At 42.7% G+C, this 22,360-nt stretch overlaps 1 protein-coding gene across 2 annotated transcripts; it reads left to right on the top strand.

Annotated features, from left to right (window-relative positions):
- Positions 1 to 2,917: 2,917 nt before the first annotated feature.
- ret (ret proto-oncogene receptor tyrosine kinase) lies at positions 2,918 to 21,852 on the top strand. 2 transcript variants are annotated; one of them, XM_076743753.1, is made up of 20 exons: positions 2,918 to 3,210; positions 12,494 to 12,739; positions 12,974 to 13,267; positions 13,694 to 13,932; positions 14,051 to 14,246; positions 14,325 to 14,524; positions 15,219 to 15,501; positions 15,796 to 15,927; positions 16,395 to 16,505; positions 16,645 to 16,758; positions 16,890 to 17,134; positions 17,229 to 17,376; positions 17,496 to 17,603; positions 17,686 to 17,900; positions 18,025 to 18,147; positions 18,233 to 18,303; positions 18,775 to 18,912; positions 19,068 to 19,167; positions 19,796 to 19,943; positions 20,841 to 21,852. In XM_076743753.1, exons 1-20 carry the CDS (start codon positions 3,141 to 3,143, stop codon positions 20,996 to 20,998), a joined length of 3,339 nt encoding a protein of 1,112 aa, XP_076599868.1. In that variant the 5' UTR covers positions 2,918 to 3,140; the 3' UTR covers positions 20,999 to 21,852. The 2 variants fall into 2 exon arrangements, with proteins under 2 accessions (XP_076599868.1, XP_076599869.1); XM_076743754.1 differs by having other exon boundaries at positions 3,090 to 3,210; positions 17,232 to 17,376.
- Positions 21,853 to 22,360: the final 508 nt, after the last annotated feature.

Raw genomic sequence — 22,360 nt, 5'->3', positions numbered from 1 at the left:
ACCCACGTACATCTGAATGAATTGTACTGACGCTAATATCCAAGCCATCTGAAAAATCAAGCAGCTCAGATGAACTGCTTAAAGTTTTAATCCAACACAAGCCGCAGCACAGGGAGAAAAGTGTGAAAATGTTCATCCATTAAACCACCACCCGGTTTCTAAAGAAGACGCCTGATCTACCGTCAGTGTGGGCAGGAGGAGGATTTATTTGATACCTCTTGTTCTGTGCACTGAATAGACTGATTAAATCAAATATACTGAGGTGGTACTTAACAAATTAGGCCGAGTGATTCCACTACACACCAGGCCAGCCATTATGAGTCTGTTGCCATGGCCACTCCTCTTTCTGTGTGTGTGTGTGTGTGTGTGTGTGTGTGTGTGTGTGTGTGTGTGTGTCAGTACCATCTGCTGTCCAAGTGACAGTACTTTAATAGGGGTCAAGATGCACAGCTCACAAAGGAGTGTCATTAATGGACAGACACCTCTTGCACTCATTGTATTAGAAAATCAGGGAAATTACACAAATCCAATTCATCAGAGAACAACGCTGAGACGCCACATCGAGCCTGAGCCCCTTACATGTTTTACATATTTAATGCACGCTGCTACTTACCTACTGAAACAGGGTTTATTTTTACACGCGTATGACGTTTCCACGTGTTTGACAGTCAGGCTGAGTGATTTACAGATGTTTTCATAGAATGTGTACATGACAGTATTGAACACACTCAGATCCGTGTGCCCTCAGCATCAGGTCAGGTGCTGTGCAGATCATGAAATGACCATCTAGTTAATGAAATGGAACAGCGTCATGCTCTTCTTCCAGAGTGAAATCATATTACACACTCCTCAGAAGCCGTAATAACATTGTGTAATACGCTGTAGTGGTTTTGGTAATTGTCTTATGAACAATAGTTGTTGTTTGAGTCCCTGTGCATGTATCCTCTCCCTTCTTGAACAGGGCTCAAGTCCATAATCGCTTTCCCAAATTACTGTGCCAGCAATGGAAACATAGAGCTGCATCTTCATGAGATGAAAATTACATCAATACAGACTCACCACAGAGGTCTAAAGATATATTTTTTGTGTATTTGCATGCAATGATAAAGCTTTGTACTTAACTGTAAGCATTTAGCTGACTCATTCTTCGCGACTTACTGTAACTGCAACAGCATGATGAGTTCAGAAACCATTAAACATCACAAGCAGATGTTAATAAAGATCAAAAGGGTCAAAATAATATGTCTAGACTGCTGAGGTGATGAATATTCTGCTTATATTTCAGATTGAGTTTCAACTGAATGTCATGCTACAGGGCTCTAAACTTGCTGTCGTTCTAGCATTGTCAGAAAAATCCCAGCAGATACCACTGTGGTTCCACATACCATGGCTACACCACCACATTTCCTTGTCTTTATTGATTGAGCTTTTGTCTCAGGATACATATAGTCTGTCATATGGAAACTTTATCCCAGAAGCAGTGTTCTCATGCAGACCGCTCAGCTTCTTATATCATGTAATGATCCCCACATTCTCCCTTGATACAGCTTTTATCCTCCCACATAGTGTGAGTGAACAGTGGAGTACTGAATCTTTTAATGTATTAATGTCATTTTTACATATGAAGACAACATGAAACCTTGAAAAATGCCAATTTTCTAGACTAGCAATAACTTTATTTTAAATAGATATACAGGGTTAAATCAGTATTGTGTGTCTGAGACAACCAAAAAAGGGAATATATTAGGTCATCTGGATATTATCAGGTTTTCAACATGGATTTTCAGTTTCATAGCAGGTCCCATGCCAGCATAATTTAAGAATTATACATGTAAGTATAAACTGACCATAATGTAAATGAATTAATCTCTTTCTTTCTCTCAGTCCCTGGTCATTTTCTTTCTATTTACATACAGTATTTTTTTTTCTTGTATTTTCAGTTGCAAATTTTGCTTCTGCCATTAAGTGGAGGACACACCTTTGTTTTAGTCCATACAAATGAGTAAAACTGACAGCAGTGCTGATATTATGTTTCCTCCACTTGGTGAAAGTTACTGGAGCTCCAGAGAAGCCCTGCTGTCCTCTCTGCAGCCCAGCGAGCTCCACTGTTTTTGCTCCATGCAGAGACATTGATTGGAGAGCGATCGCTGTGTGAGTGACTGGTGTCCTGCCCTGAGGCTGCAGCAATGCATCACTCCACACCATCCAGTCACAGAGAGATCCCTCACTGTAACACAGCCTTCAGCCTCAGACAAACACTCAAGACTTGAGAGGGGAAAGGTCCTTCAGAGCTTGACCAGAGTCACACAGCTGCTCTTATAGCAGGTAGCTGCTTTTGTTCTGGCACTTGGAGTCATCATTTATGAGCAGATAGACGTTGCAGATGTCTAGTGAAGTGTTATTAGTCCATATGGTGTTCAGGGCTGCAGCTCAGCAGTGAAATGGCCCATCACTTTGCCAAAAACCCTGTTACCTGCTCTTTGGCAGGAGTTCATTTGATGCTGGGCCACTGATTGAAACCTCAAATGACACTTTTAAAAAAATGTTTTTAATCCACTGAACTAAATCTATTAAACTCACTGGTGCTACTGAACGGGGCTAGATGTGGAATAATGATTACTTCAAAATAAAATTCATACATAATGATTACAAGTCTGTTAAAATGAAGCAGTGATGAAAATGGACACACCTGATAAGCTTCAAAAAAAACAGCGCCTGTACCTTTAAAATGCGCCATTACGCACTTAATGATAATTGCTAATATTTTTTCCCCCGCGGAGTGTTAATGAGATGACTGACCTGCTGTTAAATTATGCTCTTAAATTTCCTGTAGATGCTGAGCTGCCTGCTGCTGCGGAAGCAGCGGGGCAGTGAGCGGTGAAGCAGTGAAGCAGTGAACCTCCTCCCCCTGGTCAGCCAGTCAGCCCAGCAGCAGCCACTGGAGCCGCACGCAGCAGCTCGTCTATGGGACACTGAGGACTTCATCTGGCTGCCCGCGCGCAGGACGCACGCTGGTTTATTCAGCGCCTTCGTTTATTTGACACGGTTGATTTTTTTTTTTTTTCTTTTTAATTCGTCGTTCAGAGGAACTTTTCTGAAGCTCGTTTTCATTCAGAAACTTTCACTTATGGTTCGCGAATATGGGGTCAAGTTGTGGTTTCTCTCGAGGAAACATCGCTGTGGCGGTGGTGGTGCTGCTGCTGCTGGACGGTAAGGATCATCATCTTCATCTTTATTGTCCATGATGAAGGAGCGCACGATGAAGTTGTGAACAGTTTTCAATATATGTGGCGCTGAAGTAGCCGATGCCTGTAAGTGGCTTATTTGAAATATTTGAAAAAGATGGAGATATGTATGTAAAGAAAAAAAAAAAGAAGAAATGTATTTTTTTAAATGCCTAAAAAATGTTTTGTCAGAGGAGAAGATGTGTAATTACATTTTCTTCATACTTACTGTTCCCTGTTTGGGACATTATCTGTTCATCAGCGTCAGTTTTTGTTTAAAGCATCTTCATTTCTCGCCCTCCTGTCAGTCACAAAGCCAATCGCTTGTGGTATGAACACAGCAGGAACCAAAATATGTCTGGTTTGGGATGCACTTTAAATTCACAGAATTTATGAGTCCCTGCAAAACTGACAATCATGAGGGGGGAAAAAAAAGAGGAAGAGAGGAAGAAACGCGGTGAGGAAAGATTTCTGAGCTGCTACAAACACAGCCAGTGGACCTGAAGTCTTGATGGCAACTGACAACACATGAAATTGTCTGCTCATGTGTGAAGCCTAAATTGCTTCGCTAAATTGCAACATTTTGGAAGCTGAGTGAGTTTTAAGACTTTTCCCAGAAGTATCTCAAATGGCACGAACACAATGGCAGCACTGTGTCAGGCTGCAGAAAGTGATCCTTGCATTGTGCGCTGGTTGTTATGCGTGGTATGGCACACTGGAACCCAGAGTCAAATGAATACAGCCATATATCATAATATTATAATCCCATTTACAATCCCGCCGCCCAACTGTACCAACACTGTCCTCGCATGCAGTCTATATTTAAAGTGTCTCTCATAGCTTGGGAGTGTTCAAAGCTCAGTGTGCAGCAAGTATGTCAGACTTGGTGCTTGGACAAATATAGGCCATAGCGTGGAATTCCTGAATTTGTTTTTGGGCTTACAACTAGCCTTAAGAGAGGTTGCTATCAGTGCTTTCATTGGGGATATAGAGTGTAAAAGTGAGATTATCGTGGCAGTCTTTTAGTGGAGTTGAGATGTGAGAAAGGTGTTAATTTTCATGGGAATGGACCGGTGATATTTCATGCCTGCAAAAGTGGGCTTACAGTACCAATAAACCTCAGCCCTATGTAATCGCCCAAGGGAGCAGTTTCCTGCAGTGTTGTTAAAATGATTAATGAAAATTTTAAGGTGCCACAGTTCTATGTAATGTTCTCTGGTTATTTTTCATTGTGACAGACAGTGCAGTTCAGTGCAGTGCACAGGGGCTGAGAGATTCACATCACACTTCCAGTAGATGCTCTGTCACACAGCCTACATGCATTTACACCTCAGTCCTGCTTTGTTCTGCATGTATTGCCACTGGAGCAGGCATTTCTCCCGATATTTATAGACGAATACAGTTGCTCTAGTTCAATTTCATATGTCAAGGACGTGATGGTAATTAAATGGGTGCTGAAATCTACACCCTACGTAAATGCTGCACCCCTCACCTGCCTGCGTGTTGCAACAAAAGATCTCCACTTGTTCAGAGAGGAGAAGAAGCGAGGCGCAGGCAGGTGTGCAGCAGCTGCTCCTATCTCTGGGCAAACACTGGCTGTTTGTTTTCTTTAGGACTTTAGCACACACCGTTCAGATTGCAGGTCCGACCTAAACTGTTCTCAAAATGACCCATCGGATTGATTTTGCTGGATGTGTTCGAGCTGGTGATTTCGTCTTGCTTTTGGAGGATGTTCTAACGGCCGACGTGATTAACAATATAATCGTTTCCTCCATTAGACAAACGTTATTTAATCAGCACATTAGTTTCATACACGTGGCAGTCCTCATGTCGTGATGCATTTGTTTTGCATCACATGAGCTCTCGTTTGAGTTTTCATCTCCGTACAAGTCATTTGTTATTTGTTAGAAACTAACAAATCCTTGCGTTATTTGTTAAGATGCTGTAGCATGTGCTTGGTAACTCACATCATCACTGTTCCAGGTTGCAGGTTGCTGATTAGTTTAGTGTTTCTCGCTGAGGTAATCAAACAAAGGAAATTGGCAATCAGAGCTCACTATGAGAGTAATCAGCATTTTTAAATGTGGCTGTGCTTACAAGTAAAGTTAAGGAGAAGAAGTAAAGCAGTTCAAGACGTAAATCAGGGTGCATTTGAGGCTGGGACGCTGCTTTGTTTATGTAGCGAGAGACAATGGGGTCGGTTGCAGTTTGGATGTAAAAATGTTTGCAGGCATGTTTGAGAGGATCCACAGCACGCAAAGGTTTTGGTCAGTCAATGTGTGGGAGAAGCACGTGGACTTTTGTGTGCATCTAGAGCTTTTTGAAATGACCTCTCAGACCAGTTGATAGAAATGATGAAGGCTTATGGACTGGTAGCCTTGGTAAAACAAATGCCTGCTTGTGTGACTACACCTGGTGAAAGCCTTTATTGAAATTAACTAAATCCTCTTAGCAGACACTTCTGTGTAATCCGTCACGTCCCCATGAAGAGCCACAGATGTTTTCACGTAAAAACATCGATCCGTTTATCTTGCACCGTGACCTTGTTACAGTAGTTTTGACCCTGCTTTGCCCTCTGACCTCTGAAACCTTAACAAAGGAGTCCCCCTCAGTGATGACCCCACCATCCCAGAGGAGTTCTCTTTAGCTGCTCCCCCTCTTCCTTGCATTAGAACCATCATTTTCATCAGCATCTTTTGCTTTTGAGAAGGACCAGGCCAATAAATCTCATTTGTTTCATGCTGCTATTTGATTTAGCTCCTTATCCCATTATATGATTTAGCAAAGCCTCTGTCTTGTGCTGCCTATGGTTGCCTTATAAATCTTGTCAATTTTCTATTCTTGCTGTCATTACATCTCTTTTAGTATAATTGGAAAACATCTTGATACAAGTCGTTTGCTGCAAAGTTGATCTTTTATATTAAATTGTGTAAACAGCATCACTTCTCTTTGTGTCTTAGGGAGAACAGTCTTGTCTTGTTTTCGGTGTTTTGTTATTGTAAGTTTGTTATTTTTAATAAGACTGGCATACAACACACCTCACCAGGCAATATAAAACCCCAACCATCTGGCCACATCTTTCCTCTACCAATCTCACCCCCACCCTCTCAGTCCCGGAAAGGACAATAGGCTACAAATGCCAAGAAAATCTACCCCTCAGCCCTCATTTTGTACAGGGAAAAACAAAACACTTAATGGGTAGCAGCACCATTGTTTTCCTGTTGGATACCTACTGGGGCAGTCGGTGAAATGTTGCATCATCCCTCCAAGTTTGATCAGGATCAGAGTAGTGATGTAGCAGTTTCAGGGCTTTCAGAGTTTGACATTTTGACTTTCAATTACAGCTCTTCCTTGTGCCAGCTTATGCATTTTTAATCACCAAAATGTTGGCAAAACATGCATCAGTCCATTACGTTTTTGACCAAACTGGTCTAGTGGTTTTTTTTGAAATATGTGTCTGATGGTCCCAAACTCTTAACTCTGGACTGTTGCCTCTGCTGCGGCAGGCGTTGCATGGATGGCACTCCTACCTGTCAAAGCTCTCTGCCTGATCCTCTAGTCAGTTCAGGGTCACACTTCCCTCTCATGCACGGGTAGAATCTAATTTGCTGTGGTGAAAGGACAAGGAGACATTGATTGAAATTTCGCCCTCGGGGCATTTAGTCCTCTCGTTTCACATGGGTCTCGACAAGTTATTTTCCAGTCGCCTAGCGGTGCACGCTGTGTTTGACCCATCATTTACAACAATGAATGAAACAAAGAAGGAGCTCAGCTCATTTCATTCCACATGGTCGTGTGACGCTGCAGCCCTGGATGAGGGTGGATGTGTGTATTTTGCGGTTTTATAGCTGCAAAAATGTACCAGGTTTGAACATGACACATTTGCAAATTCACTGTAATTCACTGTGAAAATAAATAAACAATTGCAGGGACAGATCTGCCAAATTTTCCTCAAATTCAAATCTCATTTAAACCCGGTTTCTTCTTGTTGCTGCTTGCCTTTCCTCCGCCAGCCCCACCCTGGCATCACTCTGTGTCCATTTGTCTGATCCTTGACTTTACTGAAGTGGGCAAACATGTTGGGAATTATTTTTCCACCAGCCTTTCCCTCCTACCACCACCTGCCAGTGCCAGAAACTCTGAAAGCCTCGCTTCCATTTGTGCTGGAAGATCAGCGTCCTCCATTCCCTGCAAGCAGCGTCCCTCCCTTTGTTTCCATAATGTAATCCATCAGATTCACTGTAACACTCGATGTGGTGAGACACAGTGTAACCAGCAGTCAACGCTAATAGCGCTACTCATCTGTGCTGGTTTTAGTTGAGGTGCTCAGAATATATAATTTGTAAAGTTTTAAAGGACCAGTGTGAAGTTCTTAGGGGGATCAATTGGCAGAAATGGAATATGATATTCAGAATTATGTGTTCATTCCTGAAAATAGTCGACAATTAATACATTTTGTTTTTCAGTGATTGGATTTTTTTACATTTCTGACCAAATGAAACACTGTAAGTCCCCTCAGCTGTACTTTGTGTTTAGTGCTAGTTAGCAAATGTGAGCATGCTAAACCTGCTAAACATCACAGTGTTCGTGTTGCCACCGTGAGCATGTTAGCATAATGTTACTTACATTTTGTACAAAGCACTGAGTGCATGAGCACAGCCTCACAGAGCCACATGACTGCAGACAGTCTGCAGAGTGGTGAGGGGTCAATGCTGTTGGTCAGAAAGTCTTTGATTCTCTATAAAGCTGAAACCTTCATGACACCTGTATCACTGAATGAAATGCAAATAAATATGACTTCACTAGATTTGCCACAGGCAGCTAATGACTTTGCCTCCTCCTGTGCGCATGTCAGTGGATCTGGTGGCTTTTTACCACCACTGTAATGAGGATGCAGATGTTTTATCAAAGCAGTCTGATGACTACTGCATCAAACTCAGTCTGGAGCTCAATAATGTACCACATGTTTAATTTTTGATCCCACTGTCACTCCCACAGGATTTCTTAAACTGAATTTGTACTTGCAGCTAATCCCTAAGGAGATGTTCTATTAGATTTCTTAATGACTGATGAACACGGTTCATTGGATCTCAGATCTTGTATTCTCAGAGGGCTAATTGGATTACAGTATGGGGGTAATTGATTATTTTGTTACGGTATGCATCACGGTAAACTGAGTAATCTACCTGGAGCCTGACTACCTCCTCTGAACTGAGATCAGATATCATGTTACTCTGATGAAAAGTTTGATGGCTCTGTCATCATAACAGGAAATGACTTTCTTTCCTTATGACCCGTCATTGTTTAGAGATTGAAAGGATCACAATCAGGACTATATTAAATCCAGGTTCGGGATCCAGTATAATATGACAACGCAGTCATGCATACTGGCAGAGGAAACCAAGAGGGAGAGATTTCAAAAGATTATGATCAATAATAGCTTTCATAAGTGGAATTATAGCGCAATGTGCAGCTTTTTAGTTAATTGAATCCTTGAAGAGATCCATTCCCATAACTGTTACATCTTTGGAAGTGGAGTAATCATGATCGGTTTCAGAGTGATTATGATATTTATTGTGTTTATATCACCATAATATGACTGCGTGAAATGCTCTGTAATGCCGCTTGCTACAGCTCCTTTGTAATAGGTAATGGATTATTTCAAAATGTGGATACCGATGGACTGAATTGTGGAGTTGGCTGTGAAATTAAACCTGTACAGTAGATGTAATATTTCGGAGGCCGTGCAGCTAAGTAAGTGGGTCCATATCATGCGATGGAGATGATTGCACACATGCAGCCATCAGCCTTTCTCCTCGTCTGTCTCATCAGTTGAAAACAATCAGCATCACTGTTGATTAGTACGGTTATTGATTGGTCTGCTGCCAGATACATGGCCTACCCAATAGGTCGTTACCCGGGACAGATGCAGTGCACGTTGACCTTGGGAGAGAAAGGGCATTGCGCTGAGCTCTCACGGCAGGAGCTCCAGTCTACAAGCAAGATTAGTGAGAGAATGAATCATACAGCAGCCGGGTCAGGGCACTTTTCCTGGTCTGGCACACTGTTGACAGGGATGCTTAGCGAGGACATCAGGGTGGGAGATCCAGGTTTTGTTTCACTCAGAGGGAGATTCACAGGAGTAGATTAGTAAGCCTGTGGGTTAGTCTAGCACATGAGCTCATAGCTGGTAAATCTATCAGCCGAAGCACGCATTGAGCTAATTGAGTTCCTGTCTTTGTCTGGGACGACGGAGAGGGCGTCCTACCCTATCAGCCCCGACCGGTCCTAGACACGCTGTGGTCTGTGGCTGACTGAGCGCATGGTTTCAGATTTTGTGATGAGCTTGTGTCCTCTTTGTCCTTCCACGGCTAAAATATGAGACAAAACGGACAGAAGCCATAATTAACTCGAGGAAACTGCAATCATGAAAGGCTTCCAGGAGGAGCGTACGTGCATAGATGAGTGAGAGGGTTTTCCATTGATGTTGTTTTTGTCACCAAACAAGCGATGTATGGGTTCAATTTCGCTATCCACTCAGCAGTACATGATATCTATTGTAAACACGGATTGCTACAAGAGTCCTCCTGTTCAAACACAGGCTTTGTTTGCAAAATTACTTACTCCAGCTTTTGAAGAAATGACAGTGTGTGTGGCAGCTCAGCATCAGTTTTATAGGTGTTTGAAGGTTGTAAAAGGTCCGCTTATGATGGTAATGTTTACACACTTTGAGTTATGGGAGGTCAGGGCTGTGCAGGAAACAGCTTGTTGTTCATGTCTATATCAAAACATGAAAAGAGTTTCAGTGTTTCCAAGACACATAGCTGACATAAAACCTGTACTGCATCATTCTTCTTTAAAATCATTATCTGTGCACAGTCATTAGAGGGGAAATCTCATTACTAGCTGTATTTCCGTCATTCTTGTGCATCATTTAGGGAAGGTAATGAGTCACGCTTTTGGAAAATCTAAATCATGGCTTCACAGACCAAAGATGCCATTTGCTAAGAGAGGCCTGCTTGATCCATTCAATTAATTAGTTTTGATATAAACTGCTCGCTTTCTCTTGGCTTCGGTCCTGGAAAGAAATTGAATTTTGAATGATATAAACAAATTGTGTTGCATGGGGTCCAGTCACCGTGGCTTCCAGCCAAGAAGCATTCGTAAATGTGTTCAGCTCCCACTGGTTAACACGTTGGACCCTCCAGTTTTATTTGTAGAGCTGCTGTCATCTGCTGTGTTTGATTCATGACGGTGTCATGTGCAAGATATCAGTAGATTGAATTAATTTCCTTTATTTCTCTAATAAAGGGTTGTGGGCAGTAGGAATAGTTTTCTAGCGTGTTAAAGATACAAATGAAACCAGGATCTTTAGCATATTATCAAATTAGCACAGCGCTTAGTCTAATAATGGATGATGATGATGATGATTAAGCTGCAGTTTTCCACTCTTTCTGTGCCTGTCAGTAAGAGAATGGCTCCCCCTAATGGCCATGTTAAGTACACTGGAGACCAACGCTGAGATTGATGAAGTTCCTACATATTGCTTAAAACAATCATACTCTAAAGTCACAGTGCATGCGTTACAGTTGTGTTACAAACACGTACATTAGTGTTCAATGGGTGTTACGTCATGTGGTACTACTGTAGTAAGGCCATCCATCCTTGTTAAACCGTTTTGTGTCTGCCCCTCCAAGTCTTGCAACACTTTCATCTTTTTTTTTTTTCGTGCTCCTGTTTTGAAAACTGCAGCTTGATGTCTTCCTTGATAACATCCCCAATTCAGCTCAGCTAGAAACAAAAACAGCCAGTTGAATTAACCTCATATTAAATGTGGGTGAACGTCACATCCATTACTGCAAATTATTTTGATTGAGTTGAAAATTCAGGTTTGTCCAAAAGTCCTCAAAATCATAGTTAAAGAAATGCAAAATTGATGATAAGCTATTCCAGTCCATGCTTATATCAAAGAATGTAAATGAGATTATTTTAATCCGTTTAATTATGATTTTCATATTTTTCAGACCTTGTCAATCAGTCTGTTGCTTCTATGTTGTCGTTCCAAGCATATTGTTAAAAACAGAAAAAAGAAAAAGAGAAAACAATTCATTCATTCATTCAATTCATTGTTATGGAAGACTTCTTCTTCCATACGAAAAAGAAATATGTAGTGAGCAGCACAATAAGAAAATAATTTTGGGTGGCATCTAACAGATCTATATACCTATAAACCGTGCTTAAAACATAACCTGAAGAAAAAAAACTCAGCCAAATGAGACCTTGAGATATTTTTCATGCTCGTGCTGGTTCTAATTTGGTTGTGATAGAGTGAGAAAATGGAAACTCATCGCTGAAATCTGCATCATGAAAGTGACTTCCACCATGCAGGGCTTAACAAACACGTAGCCTGCTGTTTGTTTTTGTCCCTGCAACACTTTTAATAAAAAGGGCTGCAGCCTCCCTGAGTGTATCTCCATCCTTCAGGAAGGACGGCCACATTTTATCCATCAGCTCGGCCTCCTGTCATCCAACCCCCGCAAAATTAAATCAATGTCTGAAACCAGAGCCGAGGCTTCAACTGCACCAACAGAAATAGAAAATCAAGTTTTGCTGTCTGCTAATGACATTAGTGCGTTCCCTAAATGGTCGCCTACCGTCGTCAAAGAGGAACATAACAGGGATATAATTACAGGAGGAACACTCACATCTCCATTTTCCTGTAAAACACACAGCCTGCTAAAGCTCTTTATAGATTACCCCAACACACATGCACAAACACACACCCCCTTCACCCCCCTCTGGCAGGTAATGATTCATTTCTCTGCCATATCATGTTATCCCTTGTAATTAAACTTCTCAAGGTGAACACAAGGAGAATCGGAAACCATGTTATTGACCATATGAGAAATTCATTAAAAGAGCGGCATAAGTGTCATTTGAGCCCGTCTTTCAATTTCCGCCAACGGGAGAGATGAAAGACCCATCAGAGGGGGATAGAACTGAAGCTGTCATATCCCATGTATGTGTTCATTTCTATTCAGTGACCAGACAGCATTGTCAGTGTCTATTGTCCCCACTGTTAAAGATCCAGAGAGAGATGTGTGATAACTGCTGCTTTCCTGCTCTGTAATAGCGTCTCAGCAGTAATGTCAGCTTTGTTTTTCAGGTATCACAGTGTTTTCCTTGGAGGGAATATAACCAAATCCCCCTGTGACTCACTCGGCTGCCTGTTTTTTAACATCTGGTTATTTCATGTCTTCTGTCTGCAGGAGCGACAGGACTGTACTTCCCTCAGAATGAGTACCTTGAGACAGTGTATGTCGGCCAGCCGGCAGGGACGCCCGTCCTCCAGGTCCACGCCATGCTGGATGGCGAGACCGAGCGGCCCCATTTCTACCTGTGCTGGGCGAGCTCTCTCAGACGCCCATCCTACAGCTCCTGGTTCAACCTGGACATCAACACAGGAATACTGTTCCTGAACAAAACGCTGGAAGAGAGCGACTTCGCCTTGCTATGTGAGTTGGATACAAGCATTTTAATGGTAATGTATAGTCCCATTTCAGTGCCAGGTATCCTCTGCACACCAGAGTAAATTAGTTTCTTGATGTTGACGCTCTTTGCATACTAATGAGGTCCCTTCAGAATGATAATGTAATTGCATACGGGCAAAAAAGAGCTCAGTCATCAAAAGCAGCGCGGTCTGAGATTAAAATGCCTCTTGTTTTTGTATTGGCTCTCTGTCTCATCAGATCAAAAGTCATGGTCTGTGAAGAAGTTGTTCCTGCACGCCGTGGTGTTACCTAACTTCACCAAGAGGTCCCAGTGCATGAACAGAAACTACCCTCGGATCACTCTGGACTTTGTTAATGCCACGATGCCTCAGTGTGCTCAGACAGATATGAAGGAACTATGCTTCCCGCACAGAGACACCTCTAACCCCCACATCATGGAGAACAGGTTCCCCGGGGCCCTACGGCAACTCCGACGTCTCACCAGACTCAATGTCTGCCCCAACTACACCATCTCTTACAATGTGGAATCAGGTTGGAAACATTAAAGATAGACTTTATAACATTTGAAAGAAATAAAAGGTTCTTCCTCTGACAAATGAGGAGCTGAATCCATCTGTAATTAAACACCATTCTCAGTTAAAAACAGTCTGTTGCTCCAGGGTTACTTGGTCTGGTTTGACCAGTAGCTTATCAAGGCTAATGTGTGGAAACATTTGGTAAATATTACTGTATAACACACAGTACTGAGTCACTTTGCAGACCTAATCACTCTTCAGCACTTGCTCCACTGTTGCACTAGTTTAGCACTTTAGCTAAATGCTTCTATATCCATTACATCACAGTAGCAAGTAGTCTTGCTTTAAGTCACACCCTAACATCTCTGCCTCAGCATATTGAATTCATTCTGTGGCCATAGGCACATACACACCTGGTTTTTGTTGTTCCTCTGGTCTACAGATACACCAGCACCATTTGCTGTAAATGAGAACACCACGGAGCTGGTGGTGACCGCTCCGTTGGACCGCGAGGAGAGTGAACGCTACAGACTCCTGCTGGTTTGCACCGTCCGGACAGAAACGGTCATCACCAAGGTGGAGACTTCACTGGATGTTTTTGTCAACGATGAGGATGATAACGCACCGTATGTGAATGGCACAGACACAGCAGATATTATCATCAGCTTCAATCGGACGAAGGTGAGCAGACTGATGCAAGCCTGGTCTGATCAGGCCTGATTGTTTTATAGACACAATGATGGCTGATTTTATCTTATTTACATTAGGATTCAAATTGATCACTTTTTGTCTTTTCCAGGGCGGCTCTTTTGGCACTTTATTCGTCTTTGACAGGGATTTAACCCCCATCTATCCCATAGACCAGAGTCACAATAAGTATGTGGGGACCTTGCTCAGTACTGACCAATGGATAAAGGAGACATTTGACATAATAGGCACCTTCAGTGAAAAGAAAGCTCCCCACGGAGGCATTCGGGAGACTGTCCACGACTACCGTAAGTTATCCAGGGACTATTAAAGTTCATCTGTTTTATGAGCACTCTAGCTTCTAAGAGTTTCCCCCTTGATTTTAGAGCTTGTCCTGAAGAGGAACCTCTATGTGACTGAGAATCGCAGCCTGCAGCTGGACTACCTGGTCAATGACACCACCTACCCCGGCCGAGAGGGAACAGTGTTGCTGCACTTCAATGTCACCATCTTACCGGTCCACATCCGCTTCTCCAACATCACACACATGTTCACACTGACACGCAGAGCGTCTCTTTATGCACAGGTACTCATGACTTCTTACCATAGAAGTCTATGGCTCTTTATCTGCTGCTGTCTTAAAAGATAGGTAGACATTTTTTTCCAGTTAGACATAAGCATTACTCACCAAGCAAAAGCTATTCAATACCACAAATGAGAATGATTTGACTTGAGAAAATAAATCTCAAGTCAGCATTTACTTGCAGAAACTCATCAAAAGCTCTGGATGAGCCACACCTAAAGGCATCATATCAGCAAGTCTGGAGACGATATAGATTTCAGCTGGAGGAGCTCAGACTTGCTAAAACAAAGCCTTGTAGAGAATGTTGAAAGATACTGAGAAGTTGTGCTGGGAAGCCAGAGTCAGAGGTTAAAAACCATACGAACAGTCCAGTGCCTGCCTTTGTGTCACTGAAGTGGCCGGCAGCGCAACATGCTCAATTTGAAATGTATTTTAAAATTATGTCCCAATGAAATGATGCGATTGATTTCTGAAGTGTTATTCCTTATTAATTTTATTTTGTAGGAACTCATGGTGCTGACTCACTCTTAAACATACTGAGAGACTGCCACCTGCTGGCTCAGTGACAAACAATCAATAACTGTAACTCATTAATCAGTGTCTCTGTAACGCAGTGGTCCATAAAGGTGCATACTGTCATGTTTCCACTTCAATCGCCTGCTGCCATTCAAAGTTTCAATGTTCCATCTCCTCTCAGGTCGGCAGAGTCTGTGTGGAGAACTGCCAGCAGTTCGATGGCTTCAGTGTCACGTACCGGCTCGAGGTGCCAGATAAGAATGTGTCTGCTGACGTGCAGTCCTGCTATGCAGCCGTAAGCATCACCCAGGCCCCAGACGAGATGTGGGGACTGCTCTATGTGAACAACACGGAGGCGCTGCGCAGGCCCGAGTGCCAGGACCTGCAGTACCTTGTTGTAGCTCAGGAGGAGCACACGCAGCTGGAGGCCAGCACGCAGATCCACATCATCCTAGATGGTGAAGGTGAGACTGCCAGCCAAGGTCCACTTCAGAGTTCACAAGGTTTTAGAAAGAAAGTGGTTTAATTCTTCACAAACTGATATGTGCTCATTTTTAATCTACAGAGGCAAAAGATTAACATTAGTTAGTTCAGGTTTGTCTGGATGAGTGATCAATCGCTGCGATTATGCAGACAGTTTGTGTTTCACTTCCTAACGACATCAGCGCCACTGTAGGCACACATGTGCAAACTCTTTTCAGCAGTTTTCTCCTCTCCCAAATGTCTTGGTTATGTGTGTTTTTGGCAATGTTACATAGCAAACAAGGCCAGTCAGGAGAACCAGCAGTTCCTGTCCTGTGCAGAAAACAGACGGCGCGGAGACTGTGAGTCTGTCCGAGGTCTGGGGGCGACGACGGGGAGATGCCAGTGGAGGCAAGGCAGTGAGAAAGGTGCGTTTGATGTATTCAACACCTTAATAAACAAATAGAAGCTGCGCTTTTGTAATCATATACCATTTTAACATCATAGAACCGTGTCCATTGTATATGAAGCTTCAGGGTAATTTATCAAGAATGAAATGAGCCCACCACTGTGAACATGAGTCCCCTCAATGCTGGTACTGGAACAAATTAAAGGACCAGAACCAGCATGTGTATCCGTCTCAGTAACATCCTGTTTGCAACAGGAAGCAAGAGTCATGGAAAATGTGGTCTTAATTTTTATAAATACATGCGCTAACAGCACCATATGATAGCTAAAGAAAGACACCACAGTGATTGTTGTTTAAAGCTGCAACATTTTTCATCTTTGAGAACTTTTTTTTTCGACTAACATGAAGAAAAACTAACACACTTCAAGAGTTTTTTCGTCATCTGGTAATGTTTTCCCACTCAAGCTTTCCTTTGTCTTGTTCCAGGAATATCGGAAAATTATTCCACCTGCTCCCCTGACTTGCGCACATGTCCGGATAGCTTTTGCGATGCAGTTGAAAGCAAAGATCCGTCAATATGCCCACAAGACTGTACAAGTAAGAAACTCGTGCTCTGCTTTTTATTACACTGATGGGTTTCTGCACAAATTTGAAGATGTAAAGCACATGTAGTATCACATATAAGCCTGTAAATATGAGCACCCCGCTTGTGTTCCCTCTGTATTTGTCTCTGAAGAGGAAGCTGTTATTGGAGGTCATGAGCGAGGCTTGAGGAATGGGATCCAGGCTGGTTATGGAACCTGCTACTGCTACTCTGAGAGATGCTTCTGTGAGAAGGAAGATATTGAGGGTGAGCTGTCATAGATCAACTGTAATTAAGTCAAATAAAAGGTCCTGCTTCATGTCCTTTAAAAAATGAACCAGACATGGATTGCTGCTTTCTTGAAAAATGACAATGTTGTGCAACATACTCTCCTCCAGAGGCGATATGTGACGACATGTGTAAGACCATCATCGCCACAGCTCTGCTCCTCTCCTTCATCGTTTCCATCCTCCTGTCCTCATACTTCATCCACCGGTACCACAAGAACTCACCGAAGCCCCCGATCGCCTCTGCTGAGATGACTTTCCGAAGGCCAGCTCAGGCTTACCCCATCAGCTTCCCTGCTAACAACGTACGGCGGGGCTCGCAGGAATCCATTGAGACTGACACCTTTAAAATACCCGTAAGCTGCTTCTTTCAGCCAGTGGCGGACATTTTTTCAACACTGTATGTCGGACCGATTAAGAGGTCAAATAATATTCATGATTTTTCAACAGGAGGATCCTAAGTGGGAGTTTCCTCGTAAAAACCTCGTACTTGGCAAGACTTTAGGAGAAGGAGAGTTTGGGAAAGTTGTTAAGGCAACAGCATTCAGGCTGAAAGGAAAAGCTGGTTACACCACTGTGGCTGTGAAAATGCTTAAAGGTAAGACGAGCCAGACAGCAACCAGACAAGCTGGGAAAGTAATGGTGATATATGAGGAGTGAATGTCTGAGGAGATGAATGGTTTCAGCATTATAATCCCCTCTTTTCCTCCACGACAGAGAACGCCTCCCACAGTGAGCTGCGAGACCTGCTGTCAGAATTCACTTTACTGAAGCAAGTCAACCACCCGCACGTCATAAAGATGTATGGAGCCTGCAGCCAGGACGGTAAGACCTCACTCCTCCTGCCATCCCCTCTCAGGGCATGTGTGTCGCACATGGAGTCTAAGCGCTGCATTTCTCTGAATAGGCCCATTGTATCTGATCGTGGAATACGCCAAGTATGGGTCGCTCCGCAACTTCCTGCGCGAGAGTCGGAAAGTTGGCCCGAGCTACATGGGCAGGGATGCCAACCGAAACTCCAGCTACCTGGAGAACCCAGACGACAGGGCGCTCACCATGGGTGACCTGATCTCCTTTGCATGGCAGATCTCCAGAGGCATGCAGTACCTGGCTGAAATGAAGGTACTGGAAAATTAATTAATAATGAGAAAGGGCCATATTTTTGGTGTGTACTGTAAGCAGCTGAAGTGTCATTTGGTTGTGTAAGCACTGAAAGGCGAGTTAAATGAGCATTTTGGCCTGGCAGCTTGTTCACAGGGACCTTGCAGCACGAAATGTCCTCGTAGCTGAAGGACGAAAGATGAAGATCTCAGACTTCGGCCTTTCCAGAGATGTGTATGAAGAGGACTCATACGTCAAGAGGAGCAAGGTGAAGAGACAGAAAATTACACGTTTCAGTGCATGTGAAACAATCTTTTCACTAACATTTAACATGATCTCCCTCTGTCTTCCAGGGCCGTATTCCTGTTAAATGGATGGCAATAGAGTCCTTGTTTGATCACATTTACACAACACAAAGTGATGTGTGAGTACAGTCATCTTTTAAAGGGAATAGCTTGTCATGTTGGGAAACACACTTATTTCTTGCCAAGAGTTAAACGATGGCTACCACTCTCATGTCTGTGCATGTGCGATAAATATGAAGGTACAGTCTGCAGCCAGTTAGCTTAGCTTAGCGTAAAGAGTGGAAACAGGGGGAAACAGTGAGCCTGGCTCTGTCCAGAGGTAACAGAATCTGCTCATCAGCACCTCAAATGCTCATTTATATCTCGTTTTTTGTGCAAAAACCACCAAAATGTGTCTTTTTTACACCTCAGTTTTTGTATGGATTAAACAAATGAGATATAAAGTGTTAATGAGTGAGCTCCAGAGGTTCATCTTCTCATCCAGCTCTCACCAAGAAAGAGAAACTCACAAAATGTTGAATTATTCCTTTAAGCAGACGATTCCATTCTCTGTGTATTAAAATCTGATGAGCTCCTGTGTTTTTCTCCAGCTGGTCCTTTGGTGTGCTGCTGTGGGAGATTGTGACACTGGGAGGAAATCCATACCCAGGCATCGCTCCTGAACGCCTCTTTAACCTGCTCAAGACTGGCTACAGGATGGAGAGACCGGAGAACTGCTCAGAGGAAATGTGAGCACCACTCTGTTTCTCTGCAGCTTCTCCTCGTTCCTGCCGAGTGCAGTCACTCCCCTCCACCACATTAAGAACAGTCAGTCGTGGAAAATGACTGCTGCGGGGATTAAATGATACTCACCTCACCCACTGTAAAACTGTTTCCTCTGCAGGTATAACCTCATGCTTCGATGCTGGAAACAAGAATCAGACAAGAGGCCGACATTCTCAGACATCAGCAAAGAACTGGAAAAGATGATGGTGAAAAGTCGGGTATGGTGAAGCTTTACAACACATTATAATAACTTATTCATATTCCTCCACAGGAAAGACGTTAGGAGAAGCTATCAATCAGCCTCTTTCCGTGCATTAGTGGCGCGGTTCTGACTAAACTTCAGTGACGCATCATTGAGATCAGACTCTTAGACGTTAAAGTTTTTTGCCTTCCACACTCCTTGTGGATTTGCAGCTGGCCCAAACTGAGCAGTTTATCATTATGTTGGTGGACAACATGTGTGCAGCTTCACTGTATGATCTGCCACTCTTCCCAGATGCCTGAGATACCATAATTAGTGTTTGAAGAGCGATCCTAAAATGTGGCCTTGGGCAGCGTAATCACAGAGCATACCAGTCAGGCTCCTGCTGCTGAAGTGAGGCTAAATATAGAGCGTTTAAGGACGGGGGAATGCAGACATCCCAGAAAACAGCAGGCTGCTTCTTCATTGTTATCAAAAAGAGGTAGTGGGCACGTCTTGATGTAATGAGTAGAGAGTATTTGCACAAATTTCCCCAGGACAGCAGACGTCACTGCACTGCATGTATCTGTCCTTTAACCTCGGCGTGCTGTGACACCCCCCTCCTCAGTAATTAGCCTAATCACACCTTCATCTGCTCTTGTCAGGACTACCTGGACCTGGCGGCGTCCACGCCAGCCGATGCCCTCCTGTACGACGACGCCCTCTCTGAAGAGGACACACCACTAGTGGACTGTAATAACGCCCCTCTCCCTCGAACCCTCCCCTCCACATGGATTGAAAACAAGCTCTATGGTAGAATCTCCCATGCATTTACTAGATTTTAGAAACAGGACACACAACACAAGCTCTCTTTTTTGGCAAAGTTGTGATTGGCTTTTCCGTAGTGAAGTGTGTGTGACTGTGATCGAGGCATGCCTTTTTGCTGATCAATGCTGACATATCTCCCATTTCATCGTAAATGAGAGGCTCAGTGAAAAAAGAAAAAAAAAAGATCTTGTGTCTTGACTCTTTTGTTTTATTTGGACCTGCTTCTAATGTACATGAATGCCGACCAAAAATGCTACATTTGTAAATATTGAATCTACCCTCCATTCTTATTTATTTGGCAGCGCTCATGCTTCATCTGCATTGTAGATAGTCACTCACTCCTTTCATTCCATGACATTCCATCATCATTTCATGATTTGCATTGGAAGAAATGGTGTGTAACATTTGAAACAGGTCCTCGCTCGGTCAATCACTCGCTGTCGTTTTTTTAAATCCAGATTGTCTTAAATCTCCTGACTTTTTAATGTATATTAGCCAGTAGTCTATGATGATATCACAGTTCTGAACAGAGGAACAGTAAGGCTTTTGAACGCAACTCTCAGGTGACTAATGAAAAGCAAAGAACATATTGGACTTGTCACTTGTTGTGTGTCTGCATTTCTGAACGATTAGAAGAGCGACCATGGAGCACGAGCAGCATTACAGCCTTGATATTTTACACAAGAAACCCGAAAAATCATAAATGATATGATATTTTACTGTATGTAGTAAACACAAAGCTATAACTTTACACCTCTGAGAGTCAAATCGGGACTTGTTTCAGAGAGAGGCACCGCAGAGTTTCACTTGAGAGCCTTACTGTCTGCTGCACGCTGTTTATCTTTCACTGAGTGCAGAAAAATGATATGTTCTCATTTTTAGGCATGTCATACCCGAACTGGCCTGAGAAGAGCCCGGTACCGCTCAACAGACATGATGCCTCTAATCCAGTCTTTACAAGATATGCCAATGATAGTGTTTATGCAAACTGGATGGCTTTGCCTTCACCCGCAAAAGCTGTGGACAAGCTTGATAGCTAAAGACAAACCAACACTGTAGAAAAGATGACTAATTGGTAGATGTGTATATTTCTATAAGACTGTACATATACAATCGGATGCTAAAGTTGGTTCCCTTTTATTTCTGTTGCACGGGTATTCAACGTTTAAAACTGGGGTCTTTTTGCTGCAAAAGCGGCTGGATCAATGTAGACCACGCTTCATTCAGCTCTTCAGTATGTTAATTATTACCTCACGGGTCATGTTGGCCAAGTTGTACCACTGCATGACTATTGTACCAGATTGTATGCCAGTGTCAATGTCTTTTAAGTGCCTGTGCCGCTTCTACAATAGCTTCAATTATTAATGTGCGACTGTGAAGATCTTGTTCCAGCCCAGGAATTAAAAGGGGACGTCTTTACCATCACCCGTTGTAGACAGCTGGGATTAAGAGGACAAAAGCAAAATGCTGAACTTGTTCTGAAAATGTAAAGTTTCTACTTTAGAGGATTGTGCTCCTCAGACTGTCAAAGACCCATTTTGTGTTTCTCCCACAAGATGTTTCAAATCTGTTCTTGCCAAAGAAAAGTAACGCAGACGTGTTCAGTGAACAGTTCTCTTGCTTTTGTTCTTGTTTGTTCTTTCTTTGGTTCTTTTTTTTTTTACATGAAAAATATCAACTAGTGAGTGCTACTCCAGTGTAAAGGACATGAGACTTCATGTAGATTGTGACCATGTCCCGTGTCAGACTACAGTTCACTTTTTGATTCACTGTAATGGCAATCTTTGTGGAAAAAGTACGATTATGTAAACTGAGTGTTATCATTGTTATGTTGTTATTATTTGATTATGTTCCAATTAATAATAAACATTAAAAATGTGCAGTATGTATGTTCACCTCATGTCTCTGACAATGGATAGACGGCGTCTCAATGTGATTTGTTAAATGCTCACTTTTTTTTTTTTTTTTTTTGGTGGTCAATTATTTTTAGAACATTACAGTATAATGCTTAGCCTCGGTTCACCTCCAGGCACGATTTGTTCATTACACGCTGCAGTTTTTAGAAATGTTTATTACTAAATTATCATCAATTACTGGCCTGGGAAGCATTTGTCCACAGAAGTCACTTCATGTGTAATGATGTGGAATAATGCAAATTTTGTCTTCCTTTCCCATTTTCAGTGAGTCTCAATGCTGCTCCACTCTTGTTCTGGCTGTTAGCAAAAATCTAATATTGAGAATCTGCTGCAGGTTTTAGTTATTCAGGTTTTAGAAGCAGAGATTTGAGTTTCGGTGCCATTTTGTCTCATTTAAGCATAAGATTCAATATTTTGTTGTTTATGACATAAAGCTTTAGGTTGAGTTTGAATACAGACATCTGAAGTCAGTTGATGATGTCTTGG

This window comes from Chaetodon auriga, chromosome 11 (assembly GCF_051107435.1).
Source record: "Chaetodon auriga isolate fChaAug3 chromosome 11, fChaAug3.hap1, whole genome shotgun sequence".
Taxonomy (NCBI): domain Eukaryota; kingdom Metazoa; phylum Chordata; class Actinopteri; order Chaetodontiformes; family Chaetodontidae; genus Chaetodon; species Chaetodon auriga.
Note: the sequence above shows the minus strand (reverse complement) of the source record. Positions and strands in the feature narration are given on the sequence as shown.